This window comes from Oncorhynchus gorbuscha, unplaced genomic scaffold, assembly GCF_021184085.1.
Source record: "Oncorhynchus gorbuscha isolate QuinsamMale2020 ecotype Even-year unplaced genomic scaffold, OgorEven_v1.0 Un_scaffold_639, whole genome shotgun sequence".
Lineage (NCBI taxonomy): Eukaryota > Metazoa > Chordata > Actinopteri > Salmoniformes > Salmonidae > Oncorhynchus > Oncorhynchus gorbuscha.
Window position 1 is genome coordinate 137,396 of NW_025745748.1, and position 19,366 is coordinate 156,761.

General features: G+C 47.8%; 1 protein-coding gene and 1 pseudogene across 1 annotated transcript in view; one reads left to right on the forward strand and one right to left on the reverse strand.

Annotated features, from left to right (window-relative positions):
* LOC124019608 overlaps window positions 1–3,831 on the reverse strand; it is a 95,072-nt pseudogene extending 91,241 nt beyond the window's left edge.
* Window positions 3,832–10,180: 6,349 nt separating this feature from the next.
* LOC124019611 (N-acetylglucosamine-6-sulfatase-like) overlaps window positions 10,181–19,366 on the forward strand; it is a 57,260-nt gene continuing 48,074 nt past the window's right edge. The window contains 3 exon segments of the mRNA XM_046334998.1: window positions 10,181–10,494; window positions 12,512–12,571; window positions 18,328–18,534. Coding sequence (XP_046190954.1) covers window positions 10,333–10,494; window positions 12,512–12,571; window positions 18,328–18,534 — 429 coding nt within the window. The 5' untranslated portion in view covers window positions 10,181–10,332.

Sequence of the window (19,366 nt, forward strand, 5' to 3'; positions counted from 1 at the left end):
GCTGGACTCCCCACCACCCTAGAGCTGGACTCCCCACCACCCTAGAGCTGGACTCCCCACCACCCTAGAGCTGGACACCCCCCACCCTAGAGCTGGACACCCCCCACCCTAGAGCTGGATACCCCCCACCCTAGAGCTGGATACCCCCCACCCTAGAGCTGGATACCCCCCACCCTAGAGCTGGATACCCACCCTAGAGCTGGATACCCACCCTAGAGCTGGATACCCACCCTAGAGCTGGATACCCACCCTAGAGCTGGACTCTCCCCCCACTGTACCCTAGAGCTGGACTCCCCCCCACTGTACCCTAGAGCTGGACTCCCCCCCCACTGTACCCTAGAGCTGGACTCCCCACCACTGTACCCTAGAGCTGGACTCCCCCCCCCCCCCCCACTGTACCCTAGAGCTGGACTCTCCACCCTAGAGCTGGACCCCCCACTGTACCCTAGAGCTGGACTCCCCACCCTAGAGCTGGACTCCCCACCCCCACCCTAGAGCTGGACTCCCCACCACCACCCTAGAGCTGGACTCCCCACCACCCTAGAGCTGGACTCCCCACCACCCTAGAGCTGGACTCCCCACCACCCTAGAGCTGGACTCCCCACCACCCTAGAGCTGGACTCCCCACCACCCTAGAGCTGGACTCCCCACCACCCTAGAGCTGGACTCCCCCCACCCTAGAGCTGGACACCCCCACCCTAGAGCTGGACACCCCCACCCTAGAGCTGGATACCCCCCCACCCTAGAGCTGGATACCCCCACCCTAGAGCTGGATACCCCCCACCCTAGAGCTGGATACCCCCACCCTAGAGCTGGATACCCCCACCCTAGAGCTGGATACCCACCCTAGAGCTGGATACCCCACCCTAGAGCTGGACTCCCCCCACACCCTAGAGCTGGACTCCCCACCACACCCTAGAGCTGGACTCCCCACCACTGTACCCTAGAGCTGGACTCCCCACCACACCCTAGAGCTGGACTCCCCACCACTGTACCCTAGAGCTGGACTCCCCACCACTGTACCCTAGAGCTGGACTCCCCACCACTGTACCCTAGAGCTGGACTCCCCACCACTGTACCCTAGAGCTGGACTCCCCACCACTGTACCCTAGAGCTGGACTCCCCACCACTGTACCCTAGAGCTGGACTCCCCACCACTGTACCCTAGAGCTGGACTCCCCACCACTGTACCCTAGAGCTGGACTCCCCACCACTGTACCCTAGAGCTGGACTCCCCACCACTGTACCCTAGAGCTGGACCCCACCACTGTACCCTAGAGCTGGACTCCCACCACTGTACCCTAGAGCTGGACTCCCCACCACTGTACCCTAGAGCTGGACTCCCCACCACTGTACCCTAGAGCTGGACTCCCCACCACTGTACCCTAGAGCTGGACTCCCCACCACTGTACCCTAGAGCTGGACTCCCCACCACTGTACCCTAGAGCTGGACTCCCCACCACTGTACCCTAGAGCTGGACTCCCCACCACTGTACCCTAGAGCTGGACTCCCCACCACTGTACCCTAGAGCTGGACTCCCCACCACTGTACCCTAGAGCTGGACTCCCCACCACTGTACCCTAGAGCTGGACTCCCCACCACTGTACCCTAGAGCTGGACTCCCCACCACTGTACCCTAGAGCTGGACTCCCCACCACTGTACCCTAGAGCTGGACTCCCCACCACTGTACCCTAGAGCTGGACTCCCCACCACTGTACCCTAGAGCTGGACTCCCCACCACTGTACCCTAGAGCTGGACTCCCCACCACTGTACCCTAGAGCTGGACTCCCCACCACTGTACCCTAGAGCTGGACTCCCCACCACTGTACCCTAGAGCTGGACTCCCCACCACTGTACCCTAGAGCTGGACTCCCCACCACTGTACCCTAGAGCTGGACTCCCCACCACTGTACCCTAGAGCTGGACTCCCCACCACTGTACCCTAGAGCTGGACTCCCCACCACTGTACCCTAGAGCTGGACTCCCCACCACTGTACCCTAGAGCTGGACTCCCCACCACTGTACCCTAGAGCTGGACTCCCCACCACTGTACCCTAGAGCTGGACTCCCCACCACTGTACCCTAGAGCTGGACTCCCCACCACTGTACCCTAGAGCTGGACTCCCCACCACTGTACCCTAGAGCTGGACTCCCCACCACTGTACCCTAGAGCTGGACTCCCCACCACTGTACCCTAGAGCTGGACTCCCCACACTGTACCCTAGAGCTGGACTCCCCACCACTGTACCCTAGAGCTGGACTCCCCACCACTGTACCCTAGAGCTGGACTCCCCACCACTGTACCCTAGAGCTGGACTCCCCACCACTGTACCCTAGAGCTGGACTCCCCACCACTGTACCCTAGAGCTGGACTCCCCACCACTGTACCCTAGAGCTGGACTCCCCCCACCACTGTACCCTAGAGCTGGACTCCCCACCACTGTACCCTAGAGCTGGACTCCCCCCACTGTACCCTAGAGCTGGACTCCCCCCACTGTTCCTAAACCAGTTAACCCACCGTTCCTAAACCAGTTAACCTACCGTTCCTAAACCAGTTAACCCACCGTTCCTAAACCAGTTAACCTACCGTTCCTAAACCAGTTAACCCACCGTTCCTAAACCAGTTAACCCACCGTTCCTAAACCAGTTAACCCATCGTTCCTAAACCAGTTAACCCACCGTTCCTAAACCAGTTAACCCACCGTTCCTAAACCAGTTAACCCACCGTTCCTAAACCAGTTAACCCACCGTTCCTAAACCAGTTAACACACCGTTGCTAAACCAGTTAACCCACCGTTCCTAAACCAGTTAACCCACCGTTCCCCAGGAGGCAGTCATTGTAAATAATAATTTGTTCTTAACTGACTTGCCTAGTTAAATAAAATAAAAGGTATAAAAATCAAATAGAACTCACTCACCTTTCTGAGACAGGTAGTTGACCTGGTGTCTCCTGGTGTGTTTCTCCTGTAGTTCCTGGAGAAAGCTGGATCCAGTATTACTGCGGCAGAACAGCTCAGAGCTGGACGCCTCGGTACTGCTATCCGGGCTGTCAACACTGAGCCGAGCGCTGCTGTAGGTGTCATAGATCTCCACCAACAGACAGTCCACTATGGAGGAGCGGGGGGCTCGGAGATCCTGACCCTGGAGCTCGCCAAGGGTCACACGATCACCGGCTCCAGACCCCAGGCCGTTCTGGGGATACAGACTCGGGGATGATGTTTCTCTCGGTCTCTTTGAGACAGAGTCTGTGTTGTTGTGGCCTGAAGAGGAACGAGAACTAGGTCCGGTCCACTGCTGAAACGCCGAGAAGCCGTCTAAGAATGACGCACCTGTACCTGAGTTGATGAACACTCCGCTCTCCCCCTCCGAGCAGATGTCACCGTCACATATGTCTATTTCTAAAAGTTCCGCCACGTTCTCCGCCTGGGACGACATTACAACACGCTGTCCAGTTCGCTACTGTTATTCTTGTGCTTGTCAAGTTGCCATCGCTTCAAACATGAACGTTTCATGGGAACAGGTGCAACTACTTTCTTAATTCAACACTCGTCTTCAAGAGGAAGTGAGTTCCGGGTGCATTCCATTCCACTAGTCAGGAGGCAGGGCTGTGACCGGGAGCTACTAGTTTCCTTCCTGAAAGTTCGCAATCTGCCGCCCCTCCGGGGTGAATAGTCCAGCCCACTGGAAACTTCTTCTGTCCATGCTATCCGATATCTTTGGGACGTGCCTCCCATTGAATTTGATGGTTAAATTGTTAGGTAGAGGGGGTTAAGGTTAGGGACGTCCCAAGGGTTTCGCAAAGCACTTATCAACTTTATTCAGTCGCAACCGCCACAGTTCCCCAGTGCTGCGGCGCTCCTCCACATCAACACCCCCTGACCACTCAGAGAGGAGCCGAACTGACCGGTCATCTCAGCAGAGCGGTGGACGGTGACAATGTAGAATTACAGCGCAGATAATAACCATCTATTGATGAGGATTTAGAGGATTCTTAAAGCCTAGTCCTCATGTTACAATGAAGTCATTAATATGGCAGTAAGACAATATCAAGCGGTTTTCTCCCTCGTTTGTAGCCCTGTGATATAGACATCTGTTTAAACGGTATATTTCCGTTACTATAGCCATGTTTTCATCCAATTGGAGATGGATTTCCATGTGAATATTCAACATTCTGGATTATGAAACGTTTCCCTCCACCAGTGCGAGTAGGCTAGTCTACATGATGAGATTGTTATGGATAATAGCGAGAATATTTGTATTTGTCAATCGGCAGTGAAGCATTGATCATCATGTCACCAGAATGAGACCCAGTATATGTGTCGGAAAAGACCATCAAGCTCATCACCATGACTTTCACCACCCTGTGAAGTTGATCATATAATTCATTTCACCTGTAGCCTGATAAACCGCACCGTTTCCCGAGTCGTAGTGGGAGACAACATGTCATCGCGTCGCTCCAAGTTTACTTTGATACAGTATGACGGTTATTATATCAATATGTTAAACATAAAGTCGTTTCCACCGCCATTTCTCACATAATATATGTTACCATCACAAAACGATTCCACCATGTTGAACGAATAAATTATCTGTCAACATGTATACAATTGAACCGAAACTTCCTGTTTTCATCACAGCTGTCATTATGTTATTTTTTAATATGGTGTGACTTTACTCGCATAAAAAAGGAAATACCTCAATGTAGGTTATAAAATAGACCTATCAACAAGTTCCAATGAAACATTTATTTTTGCATTAACATGTTTTTTAAATGCAAAAAGTACATGGGGGAGCACAAGAGTATATATAAAGAATATAGAAAGGACATAGGCTAGGGGCTGGGGGCGGGGATAGGGGCGGGGCTTGGGGCGGGGCTAGTGGGTACAATATCACATTACACAAGGCCCTTAAGGGAAATAAACACATTTATCATCTAACAGAGTATTCCATCGTCTTAGACTATAGTTCAATTTATTTTTGTAAGGTAAGGTATGAAATTTTGCCAAAATAATTGATTAAATGAATTACATAAAATTGTTTCAAATGATTTCTATCATAGGTAAAGAGTCCAAGCACTACATCTCTCCATAATAGTGTAAAATCTTCATAAATGTGTTCAATTATAAATCTACTGATGTCTTGCCACAGAACCCTTACATGAACACAATGCAACACTGTATTGCACGCCCAATTTTTCAGTTTTACATTTGTTAAAAAAGTTTGAAATATCCAATAAATGTCGTTCCACTTCATGATTGTGCCCCACTTGTTGTTGATTCTTCACAAAAACAATACAGTTTTATATCTTTATGTTTAAAGCCTAAAATGTGGCAAAAGGTCGCAAAGTTCAAGGGGCCCGAATACTTTCGCAAGGGACTGTATAATCAACATCCTGTTGAAACAAGGTTCCTACAGTTCTATTGTTGTTGAATGGACCAACATGAGGTATAGAATCAACATCCTGTTGAAACAAGGCTCCTATAGTTCTATTGTTGTTGAATGGACCAACATGAGGTATAGAATCAACATCCTGTTGAAACAAGGTTCCTATAGTTCTATTGTTGTTGAATGGACCAACATGACATGAGGTATAGAATCAACATCCTGTTGAAACAAGGTTCCTATAGTTCTATTGTTGTTGAATGGACCAACATGAGGTATAGAATCAACATCCTGTTGAAACAAGGTTCCTATCCTGTTGAAACAAGGTTCCTATAGTTCTATTGTTGTTGAATGGACCAACATGAGGTATAGAATCAACATCCTGTTGAAACAAGGTTCCTATAGTTCTATTGTTGTTGAATGGACCAACATGAGGTATAGAATCAACATCCTGTTGAAACAAGGTTCCTATAGTTCTATTGTTGTTGAATGGACCAACATGAGGTATAGAATCAACATCCTGTTGAAACAAGGTTCCTATAGTTCTATTGTTGTTGAATGGACCAACATGAGGTATAGAATCAACATCCTGTTGAAACAAGGTTCCTATAGTTCTATTGTTGTTGAATGGACCAACATGAGGTATAGAATCAACATCCTGTTGAAACAAGGTTCCTATAGTTCTATTGTTGTTGAATGGACCAACATGAGGTATAGAATCAACATCCTGTTGAAACAAGGCTCCTATAGTTCTATTGTTGTTGAATGGACCAACATGACATGAGGTATAGAATCAACATCCTGTTGAAACAAGGTTCCTATAGCTCTATTGTTGTTGAATGGACCAACATGAGGTATAGAATCAACATCCTGTTGAAACAAGGTTCCTATAGTTCTATTGTTGTTGAATGGACCAACATGAGGTATAGAATCAACATCCTGTTGAAACAAGGTTCCTATAGTTCTATTGTTGTTGAATGGACCAACATGAGGTATAGAATCAACATCCTGTTGAAACAAGGTTCCTATAGTTCTATTGTTGTTGAATGGACCAACATGAGGTATAGAATCAACATCCTGTTGAAACAAGGTTCCTATAGTTCTATTGTTGTTGAATGGACCAACATGACATGAGGTATAGAATCAACATCCTGTTGAAACAAGGTTCCTATAGCTCTATTGTTGTTGAATGGACCAACATGAGGTATAGAATCAACATCCTGTTGAAACAAGGTTCCTATAGTTCTATTGTTGTTGAATGGACCAACATGAGGTATAGAATCAACATCCTGTTGAAACAAGGCTCCTATAGTTCTATTGTTGTTGAATGGACCAACATGAGGTATAGAATCAACATCCTGTTGAAACAAGGTTCCTATAGTTCTATTGTTGTTGAATGGACCGAAATAAAAACAAATATTTCCTACTGATGAGTCAACAGGGTCAACGGAAGGTCAATAGAAGGTCAATAGAAGGTAGGCTCTGAGGGTCAGGTCTTTCCTACTGATGAGTCAACAGGGTCAACAGAAGGTAGGCTCTGAGGGTCAGGTCTTTCCTACTGATGAGTCAACAGGGTCAACGGAAGGTCAATAGAAGGTCAATAGAAGGTAGGCTCTGAGGGTCACGTTCCTGAATATTAAAGCAACCCCTGAGGGAATGGCGTCTAAAACAATGACAACATCTTTAGGTGTTATAGGGACCTTGTAAAGTGCTAATTCTTTATAACTGAGTAAAAGAGCCTCTGCATTTACCAGTTGGCACCAATAGGATATTATTTCAGAACCAATATTCTAAAAACAAAGAAGTATTTTTATACAGTATGTCCCGATTATTCCATATATAATATCTGTGTAGAGAAAAACGAAGGAACATGATAATGAAACCTGCCAACTATATTGACATGTTTTTATTTATTTATTTATTATATTGACATGTTTTTATTTATTTATTTATTATATTGACATGTTTTTATTTATTTATTTATTATATTGACATGTTTTTATTTATTTATTTACTATATTGACATGTTTTTATTTATTTATTTAATATATTGACATGTTCAAATGAACGTTTTCCTCATTTTGACGTCATACCCCAAGTCGTGCGGGTGCACATGGTAGATCAGCTGATCCGTTGTCAGGCAGCACATGACCACCGAGCAGCAAATGAACCATTATCCTTCAAAATAAAAGTCTCGAACTGACGATTGTAAAAAATAATACAAATGGTCGAAATGTGGTACATTTTATGAGGAAATGTTACCAGAGATTTTGTTAACCAATATAAAAAAGGAAAATAGATAACAGCCTTAATAAATAATATTATAGCATTTACCATATTGACAAGAGCATTGACAGTATTAACAATAGCATTGGCACTTCAGTCTCCGTTTCTACCTAATTTAACACCTGGTTTACTTAAAAGGCACATCTCATAAGGTGGTCCAGGTAAGTCCAGTCAAGCACAAGTGTCGGGGAGGGAGGGGGAGGGAGGAAGGGAGGGGGAGGGGGGGGGGAGGGAGGGATTGAGGGGAGGGGGGGCCTTTAGTTCTCTGTTGCTCCTCTGTTGTTCGTCAAGTAACGGAGGAGCCCAATGATGGACTCCCATCATCATGGACTCCCATCAGACCAACCAGTGGTGTAAAGTACTACTCCCATCAGACCAACCAGTGGTGTAAAGTACTACTCCCATCAGACCAACCAGTGGTGTAAAGTACTACTCCCATCAGACCAACCAGTGGTTTAAAGTACTACTCCCATCAGACCAACCAGTGGTTTAAAGTACTACTCCCATCAGACCAACCAGTGGTTTAAAGTACTACTCCCATCAGACCAACCAGTGGTTTAAAGTACTACTCCCATCAGACCAACCAGTGGTTTAAAGTACTACTCCCATCAGACCAACCAGTGGTTTAAAGTACTACTCCCATCAGACCAACCAGTGGTTTAAAGTACTACTCCCATCAGACCAACCAGTGGTTTAAAGTACTACTCCCATCAGACCAACCAGTGGTTTAAAGTACTACTTAAGTACTGTGCTTTACTATACTATTTACTTTACACTTATCAAGAGAACATCCCTGGTCGTCCCTACTGCCTCTGATCTGGAGGACTCACTAAACAGAGAACATCCCTGGTCGTCCCTACTGCCTCTGATCTGGAGGACTCACTAAACAGAGAACATCCCTGGTCATCCCTACTGCCTCTGATCTGGAGGACTCACTAAACAGAGAACATCCCTGGTCGTCCCTACTGCCTCTGATCTGGAGGACTCACTAAACAGAGAACATCCCTGGTCGTCCCTACTGCCTCTGATCTGGAGGACTCACTAAACAGAGAACATCCCTGGTCGTCCCTACTGCCTCTGATCTGGAGGACTCACTAAACAGAGAACATCCCTGGTCGTCCCTACTGCCTCTGATCTGGAGGACTCACGAAACAGAATATCCCCGGTCGTCCCTACTGCCTCTGATCTGGAGGACTCACGAAACAGAATATCCCCGGTCATCCCTACTGCCTCTGATCTGGAGGACTCACTAAACAGAGAACATCCCTGGTCATCCCTACTGTCTCTGATCTGGAGGACTCACTAAACAGAGAACATCCCTGGTCATCCCTACTGCCTCTGATCTGGAGGACTCACTAAACAGAGAACATCCCTGGTCGCCCCTACTGCCTCTGATCTGGAGGACTCACTAAACAGAGAACATCCCTGGTCGCCCCTACTGCCTCTGATCTGGTGGACTCACTAAACAGAGAACATCCCTGGTCGTCCCTACTGCCTCTGATCTGGTGGACTCACTAAACAGAGAACATCCCTGGTCATCCCTACTGCCTCTGATCTGGAGGACTCACTAAACAGAGAACATCCCTGGTCGTCCCTACTGCCCCTGGCTATCTGTAATGATGTCTGAGTTTTGGAGCATGCCCCTGGCTATCTGTAATGATGTCTGAGTGTTGGAGTGTGTCCCTGGCTATCTATCTGTAATGATGTCTGAGTCTTGGAGCGTGCCCCTGGCTATCTGTAATGATGTCTGAGTGATGGAGTGTGTCCCTGGCTATCTATCTGTAATGATGTCTGAGTGATGGAGCGTGTCCCTGGCTATCTGTAATGATGTCTGAGTGTTGGAGCGTGTCCCTGGCTATCTGTAATGATGTCTGAGTGATGGAGTGTGTCCCTGGCTATATATCTGTAATGATGTCTGAGTGTTCGGTTTTGGCCGGGTTAACCAGCGAGAAAAGTGATTTATTCTCAGGATGGACCATTTGTAAAATACCGGGAAAATATTCAACCCTGATTTAGACAGATATGATTGAAGCCTGGGCTGTAATAGTTTACAAAGTTAATTGCTGTTTGAAACCCCAGCATGCTGTTGGAAATGTTGATTTAAATGTGTAAAAGGCTTTTCTAACCATCAATATGATGATCTAGTTAATTAGAAGGGAAAGGGGAAGAGGATACCTAGTCAGTTGAACAACTGAATGAACTCAACCGAAAAGAGTTTTGCATTTAACCCTGCGACATCAGCAAGTCACCTTGTCAATATATAATAATAATATATGTCCTAGAGATTTACACTGTTATCAAAACAGACATTATTTTACATGTTTCTAAAATCTCTTATGGGAAAAATGAATGATGGAAAAATGACTGGAACTATTTCCTTGTTTGACCACTAGGTTTTATGGGTAATATGACTCATACTATGGTACTCCACTGCGTTGCATTCTGTCTGAAATGTGCTGTATAAATAAAGCTCGATTTGACTCTTATTCTGAAGGTCTATACAAATCCGTGACCCGAAAGCGCTTACTTATTCGTGCGTACTTTACAACGGAGTCATTCTAACCCCCCCGGTCACAGGAGCATTTTCCTAACTACGTTTCACGCTTTTATCAATTTAGGAGTCGCAGCGAGAAGACGCCGTCTTTAATTTCACGGTGAAAAATGACCTCGATTCGGTTAAATCTGCCAACGTTATTGAATCGTCTCTTAATCTGCGTCACCTTGCTGTTGAATAACCGCTGCTGTGTCGTTGCGGAGTGCTATCACAGACCCAACGTTGTTTTGATCCTCACCGATGACCTGGACGTCGTTATTGGGGGCATGGTAAATCCGTTTAAAACAGTAGTTTAATATATTGGGGGCATGGTAAATCAGTTTAAAACAGTAGTTTAATATATTGGGGGCATGGTAAATCAGTTTAAAACAGTAGTTTAATATATTGGGGGCATGGTAAATCAGTTTAAAACAGTAGTTTAATATATTGGGGGCATGGTAAATCAGTTTAAAACAGTAGTTTAATATATTGGGGGCATGGTAAATCATCAGTATAAAACAGTAGTTTAATATATTGGGGGCATGGTAAATCAGTAAAACAGTAGTTTAAAACAGTAGTTTAATATATTGGGGGCATGGTAAATCAGTTTAAAACAGTAGTTTAATATATTGGGGGCATGGTAAATCAGTTTAAAACAGTAGTTTAATATATTGGGGGCATGGTAAATCAGTTTAAAACAGTAGTTTAATATATAGGGGGCATGGTAAATCAGTTTAAAACAGTAGTTTAATATATTGGGGGCATGGTAAATCAGTTTAAAACAGTAGTTTAATATATTGGTGGTGTGTTTGAAGAACTAACGTTAGGTTGGAACTGCTAAGGGCTGATGCGCGCAGGGTTGACCTTTTAGTTAACGGTTAGGCTGCGGAGTTAGATAAATAAATAAATAGATAGTCATCACATATAGCCCAGCTATGTTGAGGGTATGTTGTTGTTTTGCAAAAGTTGATCATGACCTGCTAGGTTATCTACCCCCCTCAAGCCTGCCGAGCCTAATCATGTCCCCGATCTCACCAGCCTACAGAACTATCATGACTGGATGTGTCAAATGTCAGGAGTCATGCTGATCTAGGATCAGTTTAGATGTTCTTCCATAATGGATAATATTACATGGACGGGGGGGACCTGATCCCTGATCAGTTTATGTGTTCTTCCATAATGGATAATATTACATGGACAGTAGGGGGGGGGGACCTGATCCCTGATCAGTTTAGATGTTCTTCCATAATGGATAATATTACATGGACGGGGGGGGGGGACCTGATCCCTGATCAGTTTATGTTCTTCCATAATGGATAATATTACATGGACAGGGGGAACCTGATCCCTGATCAGTTTAGATGTTCTTCCATAATGGATAATATTACATGGGGGGGGGACCTGATCCCTGATCAGTTTATGTGTTCTTCCATAATGGATAATATTACATGGACGGGGGGGGACCTGATCCCTGATCAGTTTATGTTCTTCCATAATGGATAATATTACATGGACAGGGGGAACCTGATCCCTGATCAGTTTAGATGTTCTTCCATAATGGATAATATTACATGGACCTGATCCCTGATCAGCAATCCTACTTCTGAGAGTCTTGATTACATACGACTACAGCAATAGCTAAAGCTGATGGACTGGGCCCTTCATAAACCCGTGATCAGTTCCTCCTCTCTAAACTAGCCTAAATCCCAAGGCAGACATGTTTTCAGTAGGTTCTATTCTCACCTTATTATTTAGCAGAACCCTGCTCTCACAGTCCAGGTAATTGGCAGCCAGTCTGAACTAGTTCAGTATGCTCAGTAGGTAAACTAGAAGTCTGGCCAGGAGAATCTTATGATGCTGTAATCCAGGTACATTTTTCAGATGTTATTATTGTAAAGTTTAGAACCGCCAGATGTTGATGACAGATCAGTGTGAAATAAGTTACCAGAACAGGTGTGTCTGTGAGCTGAGGTTGATGACAGATCAGTGTGAAATAAGGTACCAGAACAGGTGTGTCTGTGAGCTGAGGTTGATGACAGATCAGTGTGAAATAAGGTACCAGAACAGGTGTGTCTGTGAGCTGAGGTTGATGACAGATCAGTGTGAAATAAGGTACCAGAACAGGTGTGTCTGTGAGCTGAGGTTGATGACAGATCAGTGTGAAATAAGGTACCAGAACAGGTGTGTCTGTGAGCTGAGGTTGATGACAGATCAGTGTGAAATAAGGTACCAGAACAGGTGTGTCTGTGAGCTGAGGTTGATGACAGATGGGACATCCATTCTAAAACCTGCATTGTGTTTCTTCAGACCCCACTGAGCAAGACCAAGAAACTGATTGGTGAAGCAGGGATCACCTTTACCAACGCTGTGAGTATCCTGGTCAGGGTTAGGGGTTAGGGGTTAGGGGTTGGTCTCCAACGCTGTGAGTATCCTGTTAGGGGTTAGGGGTTGGTCTCCAACGCTGTGAGTATCCTGTTAGGGGTTAGGGGTTGGTCTCCAACGCTGTGAGTATCCTGTTAGGGGTTAGGGGTTGGTCTCCACCGCTGTAAGTATCCTGTTAGGGGTTAGGGGTTAGGGGTTGGTCTCCAACGCTGTGAGTATCCTGTTAGGGGTTAGGGGTTGGTCTCCAACGCTGTGAGTATCCTGTTAGGGGTTAGGGGTTGGTCTCCAACGCTGTGAGTATCCTGTTAGGGGTTAGGGGTTGGTCTCCAACGCTGTGAGTATCCTGTTAGGGGTTAGGGGTTGGTCTCCAACGCTGTGACTATCCTGTTAGGGGTTAGGGGTTGGTCTCCAATGCTGTGAGTATCCTGTTAGGGGTTGGTCTCCAACGCTGTGAGTATCCTGTTAGGGGTTAGGGGTTGGTCTCCAACGCTGTGAGTATCCTGTTAGTGGTTAGGGGTTAGGGTTGGTCTCCAACGCTGTGAGTATCCTGTTAGGGGTTAGGGGTTGGTCTCCAACGCTGTGAGTATCCTGTTAGGGGTTAGGGGTTGGTCTCCAACGCTGTGAGTATCCTGTTAGGGGTTGGTCTCCAATGCTGTGAGTATCCTGTTAGGGGTTGGTCTCCAATGCTGTGAGTATCCTGTTAGGGGTTGGTCTCCAACGCTGTGAGTATCCTGTTAGGGGTTAGGGGTTGGTCTCCAACGCTGTGAGTATCCTGTTAGGGGTTAGGGGTTGGTCTCCAACGCTGTGAGTATCCTGTTAGGGGTTAGGGGTTGGTCTCCAACGCTGTGAGTATCCTGTTAGGGGTTAGGGGTTGGTCTCCAATGCTGTGAGTATCCTGTTAGGGGTTGGTCTCCAACACTGTGAATATCCTGTTAGGGGTTAGTGTTGGTCTCCAACGCTGTGAGTATCCTGTTAGGGGTTAGTGTTGGTCTCCAATGCTGTGAGTATCCTGTTAGGGGTTAGGGGTTGGTCTCCAACGCTGTGAGTATCCTGTTAGGGGTTGGTCTCCAACGCTGTGAGTATCCTGTTAGGGGTTAGGGGTTGGTCTCCAATGCTGTGAGTATCCTGTTCAGGGTTAGGGGTTGGTCTCCAACGCTGTGAGTATCCTGTTCAGGGTTAGGGGTTGGTCTCCAACGCTGTGAGTATCCTGTTAGGGGTTAGGGGTTGGTCTCCAACGCTGTGAGTATCCTGTTAGGGGTTAGGGGTTGGTCTCCAATGCTGTGAGTATCCTGTTAGGGGTTGGTCTCCAACGCTGTGAGTATCCTGTTAGGGGTTAGTGTTGGTCTCCAACGCTGTGAGTATCCTGTTAGGGGTTAGGGGTTGGTCTCCAACGCTGTGAGTATCCTGTTAGGGGTTGGTCTCCAACGCTGTGAGTATCCTGTTAGGGGTTGGTCTCCAACGCTGTGAGTATCCTGTTAGGGGTTAGGGGTTGGTCTCCAATGCTGTGAGTATCCTGTTAGGGGTTGGTCTCCAACGCTGTGAGTATCCTGTTAGGGGTTAGTGTTGGTCTCCAACGCTGTGAGTATCCTGTTAGGGGTTAGTTGGTCTCCAATGCTGTGAGTATCCTGTTAGGGGTTAGGGGTTGGTCTCCAACGCTGTGAGTATCCTGTTAGGGGTTGGTCTCCAACGCTGTGAGTATCCTGTTAGGGGTTAGTGTTGGTCTCCAACGCTGTGAGTATCCTGTTAGGGGTTAGTGTTGGTCTCCAATGCTGTGAGTATCCTGTTAGGGGTTAGGGGTTGGTCTCCAACGCTGTGAGTATCCTGTTAGGGGTTGGTCTCCAACGCTGTGAGTATCCTGTTAGGGGTTAGGGGTTGGTCTCCAATGCTGTGAGTATCCTGTTCAGGGTTAGGGGTTGGTCTCCAACGCTGTGAGTATCCTGTTCAGGGTTAGGGGTTGGTCTCCAACGCTGTGAGTATCCTGTTAGGGGTTGGTCTCCAACGCTGTGAGTATCCGGTTAGGGGTTGGTCTCCAACGCTGTGAGTATCCTGTTAGGGGTTAGGGGTTGGTCTCCAATGCTGTGAGTATCCTGTTAGGGGTTGGTCTCCAACGCTGTGAGTATCCTGTTAGGGGTTAGTGTTGGTCTCCAACGCTGTGAGTATCCTGTTAGGGGTTAGTGTTGGTCTCCAATGCTGTGAGTATCCTGTTAGGGGTTAGGGGTTGGTCTCCAACGCTGTGAGTATCCTGTTAGGGGTTGGTCTCCAACGCTGTGAGTATCCTGTTAGGGGTTAGGGGTTGGTCTCCAATGCTGTGAGTATCCTGTTCAGGTTTAGGGGTTGGTCTCCAACGCTGTGAGTATCCTGTTAGGGGTTGGTCTCCAACGCTGTGAGTATCCTGTTAGGGGTTAGGGGTTGGTCTCCAATGCTGTGAGTATCCTGTTAGGGGTTGGTCTCCAACGCTGTGAGTATCCTGTTAGGGGTTGGTCTCCAACGCTGTGAGTATCCTGTTAGGGGTTGGTCTCCAACGCTGTGAGTATCCTGTTAGGGGTTAGGGTTGGTCTCCAACGCTGTGAGTATCCTGTTCAGGGTTAGGGGTTAGGGGTTGGTCTCCAACGCTGTGAGTATCCTGGTTAGGGGTTAGGGTTGGTCTCCAACGCTGTATGTATCCTGTTCAGGGTTAGGGGTTGGTCTACAACGCTGTGAGTATCCTGGTCAGGGTTAGGGGTTAGGGGTTGGTCTCCAACGCTGTGAGTATCCTGTTAGGTGTTAGTCTCCAACGCTGTGAGTATCCTGTTCAGGGTTAGGGGTTGGTCTACAACGCTGTGAGTATCCTGTTCAGGGTTAGGGGTTGGTCTCCAACGCTGTGAGTATCCTGTTAGGGGTTGGTCTCCAACGCTGTGAGTATCCTGTTAGGGGTTAGGGGTTGGTCTCCAACGCTGTGAGTATCCTGTTAGGGGTTGGTCTCCAACGCTGTGAGTATCCTGTTAGGGGTTGGTCTCCAACGCTGTGAGTATCCTGGTTAGGGGTTAGGGTTGGTCTCCAACGCTGTGAGTATCCTGTTAGGGGTTAGGGGTTGGTCTCCAACGCTGTGAGTATCCTGTTAGGGGTTAGGGGTTGGTCTCCAATGCTGTGAGTATCCTGTTAGGGGTTGGTCTCCAACGCTGTGAGTATCCTGTTAGGGGTTAGTGTTGGTCTCCAACGCTGTGAGTATCCTGTTAGGGGTTAGGGGTTGGTCTCCAACGCTGTGAGTATCCTGTTAGGGGTTGGTCTCCAACGCTGTGAGTATCCTGTTAGGGGTTGGTCTCCAACGCTGTGAGTATCCTGTTAGGGGTTAGGGGTTGGTCTCCAATGCTGTGAGTATCCTGTTAGGGGTTGGTCTCCAACGCTGTGAGTATCCTGTTAGGGGTTAGTGTTGGTCTCCAACGCTGTGAGTATCCTGTTAGGGGTTAGTTGGTCTCCAATGCTGTGAGTATCCTGTTAGGGGTTAGGGGTTGGTCTCCAACGCTGTGAGTATCCTGTTAGGGGTTGGTCTCCAACGCTGTGAGTATCCTGTTAGGGGTTAGTGTTGGTCTCCAACGCTGTGAGTATCCTGTTAGGGGTTAGTGTTGGTCTCCAATGCTGTGAGTATCCTGTTAGGGGTTAGGGGTTGGTCTCCAACGCTGTGAGTATCCTGTTAGGGGTTGGTCTCCAACGCTGTGAGTATCCTGTTAGGGGTTAGGGGTTGGTCTCCAATGCTGTGAGTATCCTGTTCAGGGTTAGGGGTTGGTCTCCAACGCTGTGAGTATCCTGTTCAGGGTTAGGGGTTGGTCTCCAACGCTGTGAGTATCCTGTTAGGGGTTGGTCTCCAACGCTGTGAGTATCCGGTTAGGGGTTGGTCTCCAACGCTGTGAGTATCCTGTTAGGGGTTAGGGGTTGGTCTCCAATGCTGTGAGTATCCTGTTAGGGGTTGGTCTCCAACGCTGTGAGTATCCTGTTAGGGGTTAGTGTTGGTCTCCAACGCTGTGAGTATCCTGTTAGGGGTTAGTGTTGGTCTCCAATGCTGTGAGTATCCTGTTAGGGGTTAGGGGTTGGTCTCCAACGCTGTGAGTATCCTGTTAGGGGTTGGTCTCCAACGCTGTGAGTATCCTGTTAGGGGTTAGGGGTTGGTCTCCAATGCTGTGAGTATCCTGTTCAGGTTTAGGGGTTGGTCTCCAACGCTGTGAGTATCCTGTTAGGGGTTGGTCTCCAACGCTGTGAGTATCCTGTTAGGGGTTAGGGGTTGGTCTCCAATGCTGTGAGTATCCTGTTAGGGGTTGGTCTCCAACGCTGTGAGTATCCTGTTAGGGGTTGGTCTCCAACGCTGTGAGTATCCTGTTAGGGGTTGGTCTCCAACGCTGTGAGTATCCTGTTAGGGGTTAGGGTTGGTCTCCAACGCTGTGAGTATCCTGTTCAGGGTTAGGGGTTAGGGGTTGGTCTCCAACGCTGTGAGTATCCTGGTTAGGGGTTAGGGTTGGTCTCCAACGCTGTATGTATCCTGTTCAGGGTTAGGGGTTGGTCTACAACGCTGTGAGTATCCTGGTCAGGGTTAGGGGTTAGGGGTTGGTCTCCAACGCTGTGAGTATCCTGTTAGGTGTTAGTCTCCAACGCTGTGAGTATCCTGTTCAGGGTTAGGGGTTGGTCTACAACGCTGTGAGTATCCTGTTCAGGGTTAGGGGTTGGTCTCCAACGCTGTGAGTATCCTGTTAGGGGTTGGTCTCCAACGCTGTGAGTATCCTGTTAGGGGTTAGGGGTTGGTCTCCAACGCTGTGAGTATCCTGTTAGGGGTTGGTCTCCAACGCTGTGAGTATCCTGTTAGGGGTTGGTCTCCAACGCTGTGAGTATCCTGGTTAGGGGTTAGGGTTGGTCTCCAACGCTGTGAGTATCCTGTTAGGGGTTAGGGGTTGGTCTCCAACGCTGTGAGTATCCTGTTAGGGGTTGGTCTCCAACGCTGTGAGTATCCTGTTAGGGGTTGGTCTCCAACGCTGTGAGTATCCTGGTTAGGGGTTAGGGTTGGTCTCCAACGCTGTGAGTATCCTGTTAGGGGTTAGGGGTTGGTCTCCAACGCTGTGAATATCCTGGTCAGGGTTAGGGGTTAGGGGTTGGTCTCCAACGCTGTAAGTATCCTGTTAGGGGTTAGGGGTTGGTCTCCAACGCTGTGAGTATCCTGGTCAGGGTCAGGATGGGAGATGAATGCATGATGAGGGTTTCAGGGGCAGGATGGGAGATTAATGCATGATGAGGGTTTCAGGATGGGAGATGAATGCATGATGAGGGTTTCAGGATGGGAGATGAATGCATGATGAGGGTTTCAGGGGCAGGATGGGAGATGAATGCATGATGAGGGTTTCAGGATGGGAGATGAATGCATGATGAGGGTTTCAGGATGGGAGATGAATGCATGATGAGGGTTTCAGGATGGGAGATGAATGCATGATGAGGGTTTCAGGATGGGAGATGAATGCATGATGAGGGTTTCAGGATGGGAGATGAATGCATGATGAGGGTTTCAGGATGGGAGATGAATGCATGATGAGGGTTTCAGGATGGGAGATGAATGCATGATGAGGGTTTCAGGATGGGAGATGAATGCATGATGAGGGTTTCAGGGGCAGGATGGGAGATGAATGCATGATGAGGGTTTCAGGGGCAGGATGGGAGATGAATGAGTGTAGTTGCACTGCACCAGGAGACATGCTGATGGGAGTATGTTGTTGTGGTTACCCCAGTTTGTAGCCAGCCCGCTGTGCTGTCCCAGCAGAGCCAGCATCCTAACAGGAAAGTATCCTCATAACCACCATGTGATCAACAACACTCTGGTGGGGAACTGCAGCAGCACGGCCTGGCAGAAGACCCAGGAGCCCAAGACCTTCCCTGCTCTACTGCAGGCCTACGCTGGTTACCAGACCTTCTTCGCTGGGAAGTACCTCAACCAGGTAAATATACCTCACCAACTCTACCACTAACCCAACTCTACCACTAACCCAACTCTACCACTAACCCAACTCTACCACTAACCCAACTCTACCACTAACCCAACTCTACCACTAACCCAACTCTACCACTAACCCAACTCTACCACTAACCCAACTCTACCACTAACCCAACTCTACCACTAACCCAACTCTACCACTAACCCAACTCTACCACTAACCCAACTCTACCACTAACCCAACTCTACCACTAACCCAACTCTACCACTAACCCAACTCTACCACTAACCCAACTCTACCCCCTAACTCTACCACTAACCCAACTCTACCACTAACCCAACTCTACCACTAACCCAACTCTACCACTAACCCAACTCTACCACTAACCCAACTCTACCACTAACCCAACTCTACCACTAACCCAACTCTACCACTAACCCAACTCTACCACTAACCCAACTCTACCACTAACCCAACTCTACCACTAACCCAACTCTACCACTAACCCAACTCTACCACTAACTCAACTCTACCACTAACTCAACTCTACCACTAACCCAACTCTACCACTAACCCAACTCTACCACTAACCCAACTCTACCACTAACCCAACTCTACCACTAACCCAACTCTACCACTAACCCAACTCTACCACTAACCCAACTCTACCACTAACCCAACTCTACCACTAACCCAACTCTACCACTAACCCAACTCTACCACTAACCCAACTCTACCACTAACCCAACTCTACCACTAACCCAACTCTACCACTAACCCAACTCTACCACTAACCCAACTCTACCACTAACCCAACTCTACCACTAACCCAACT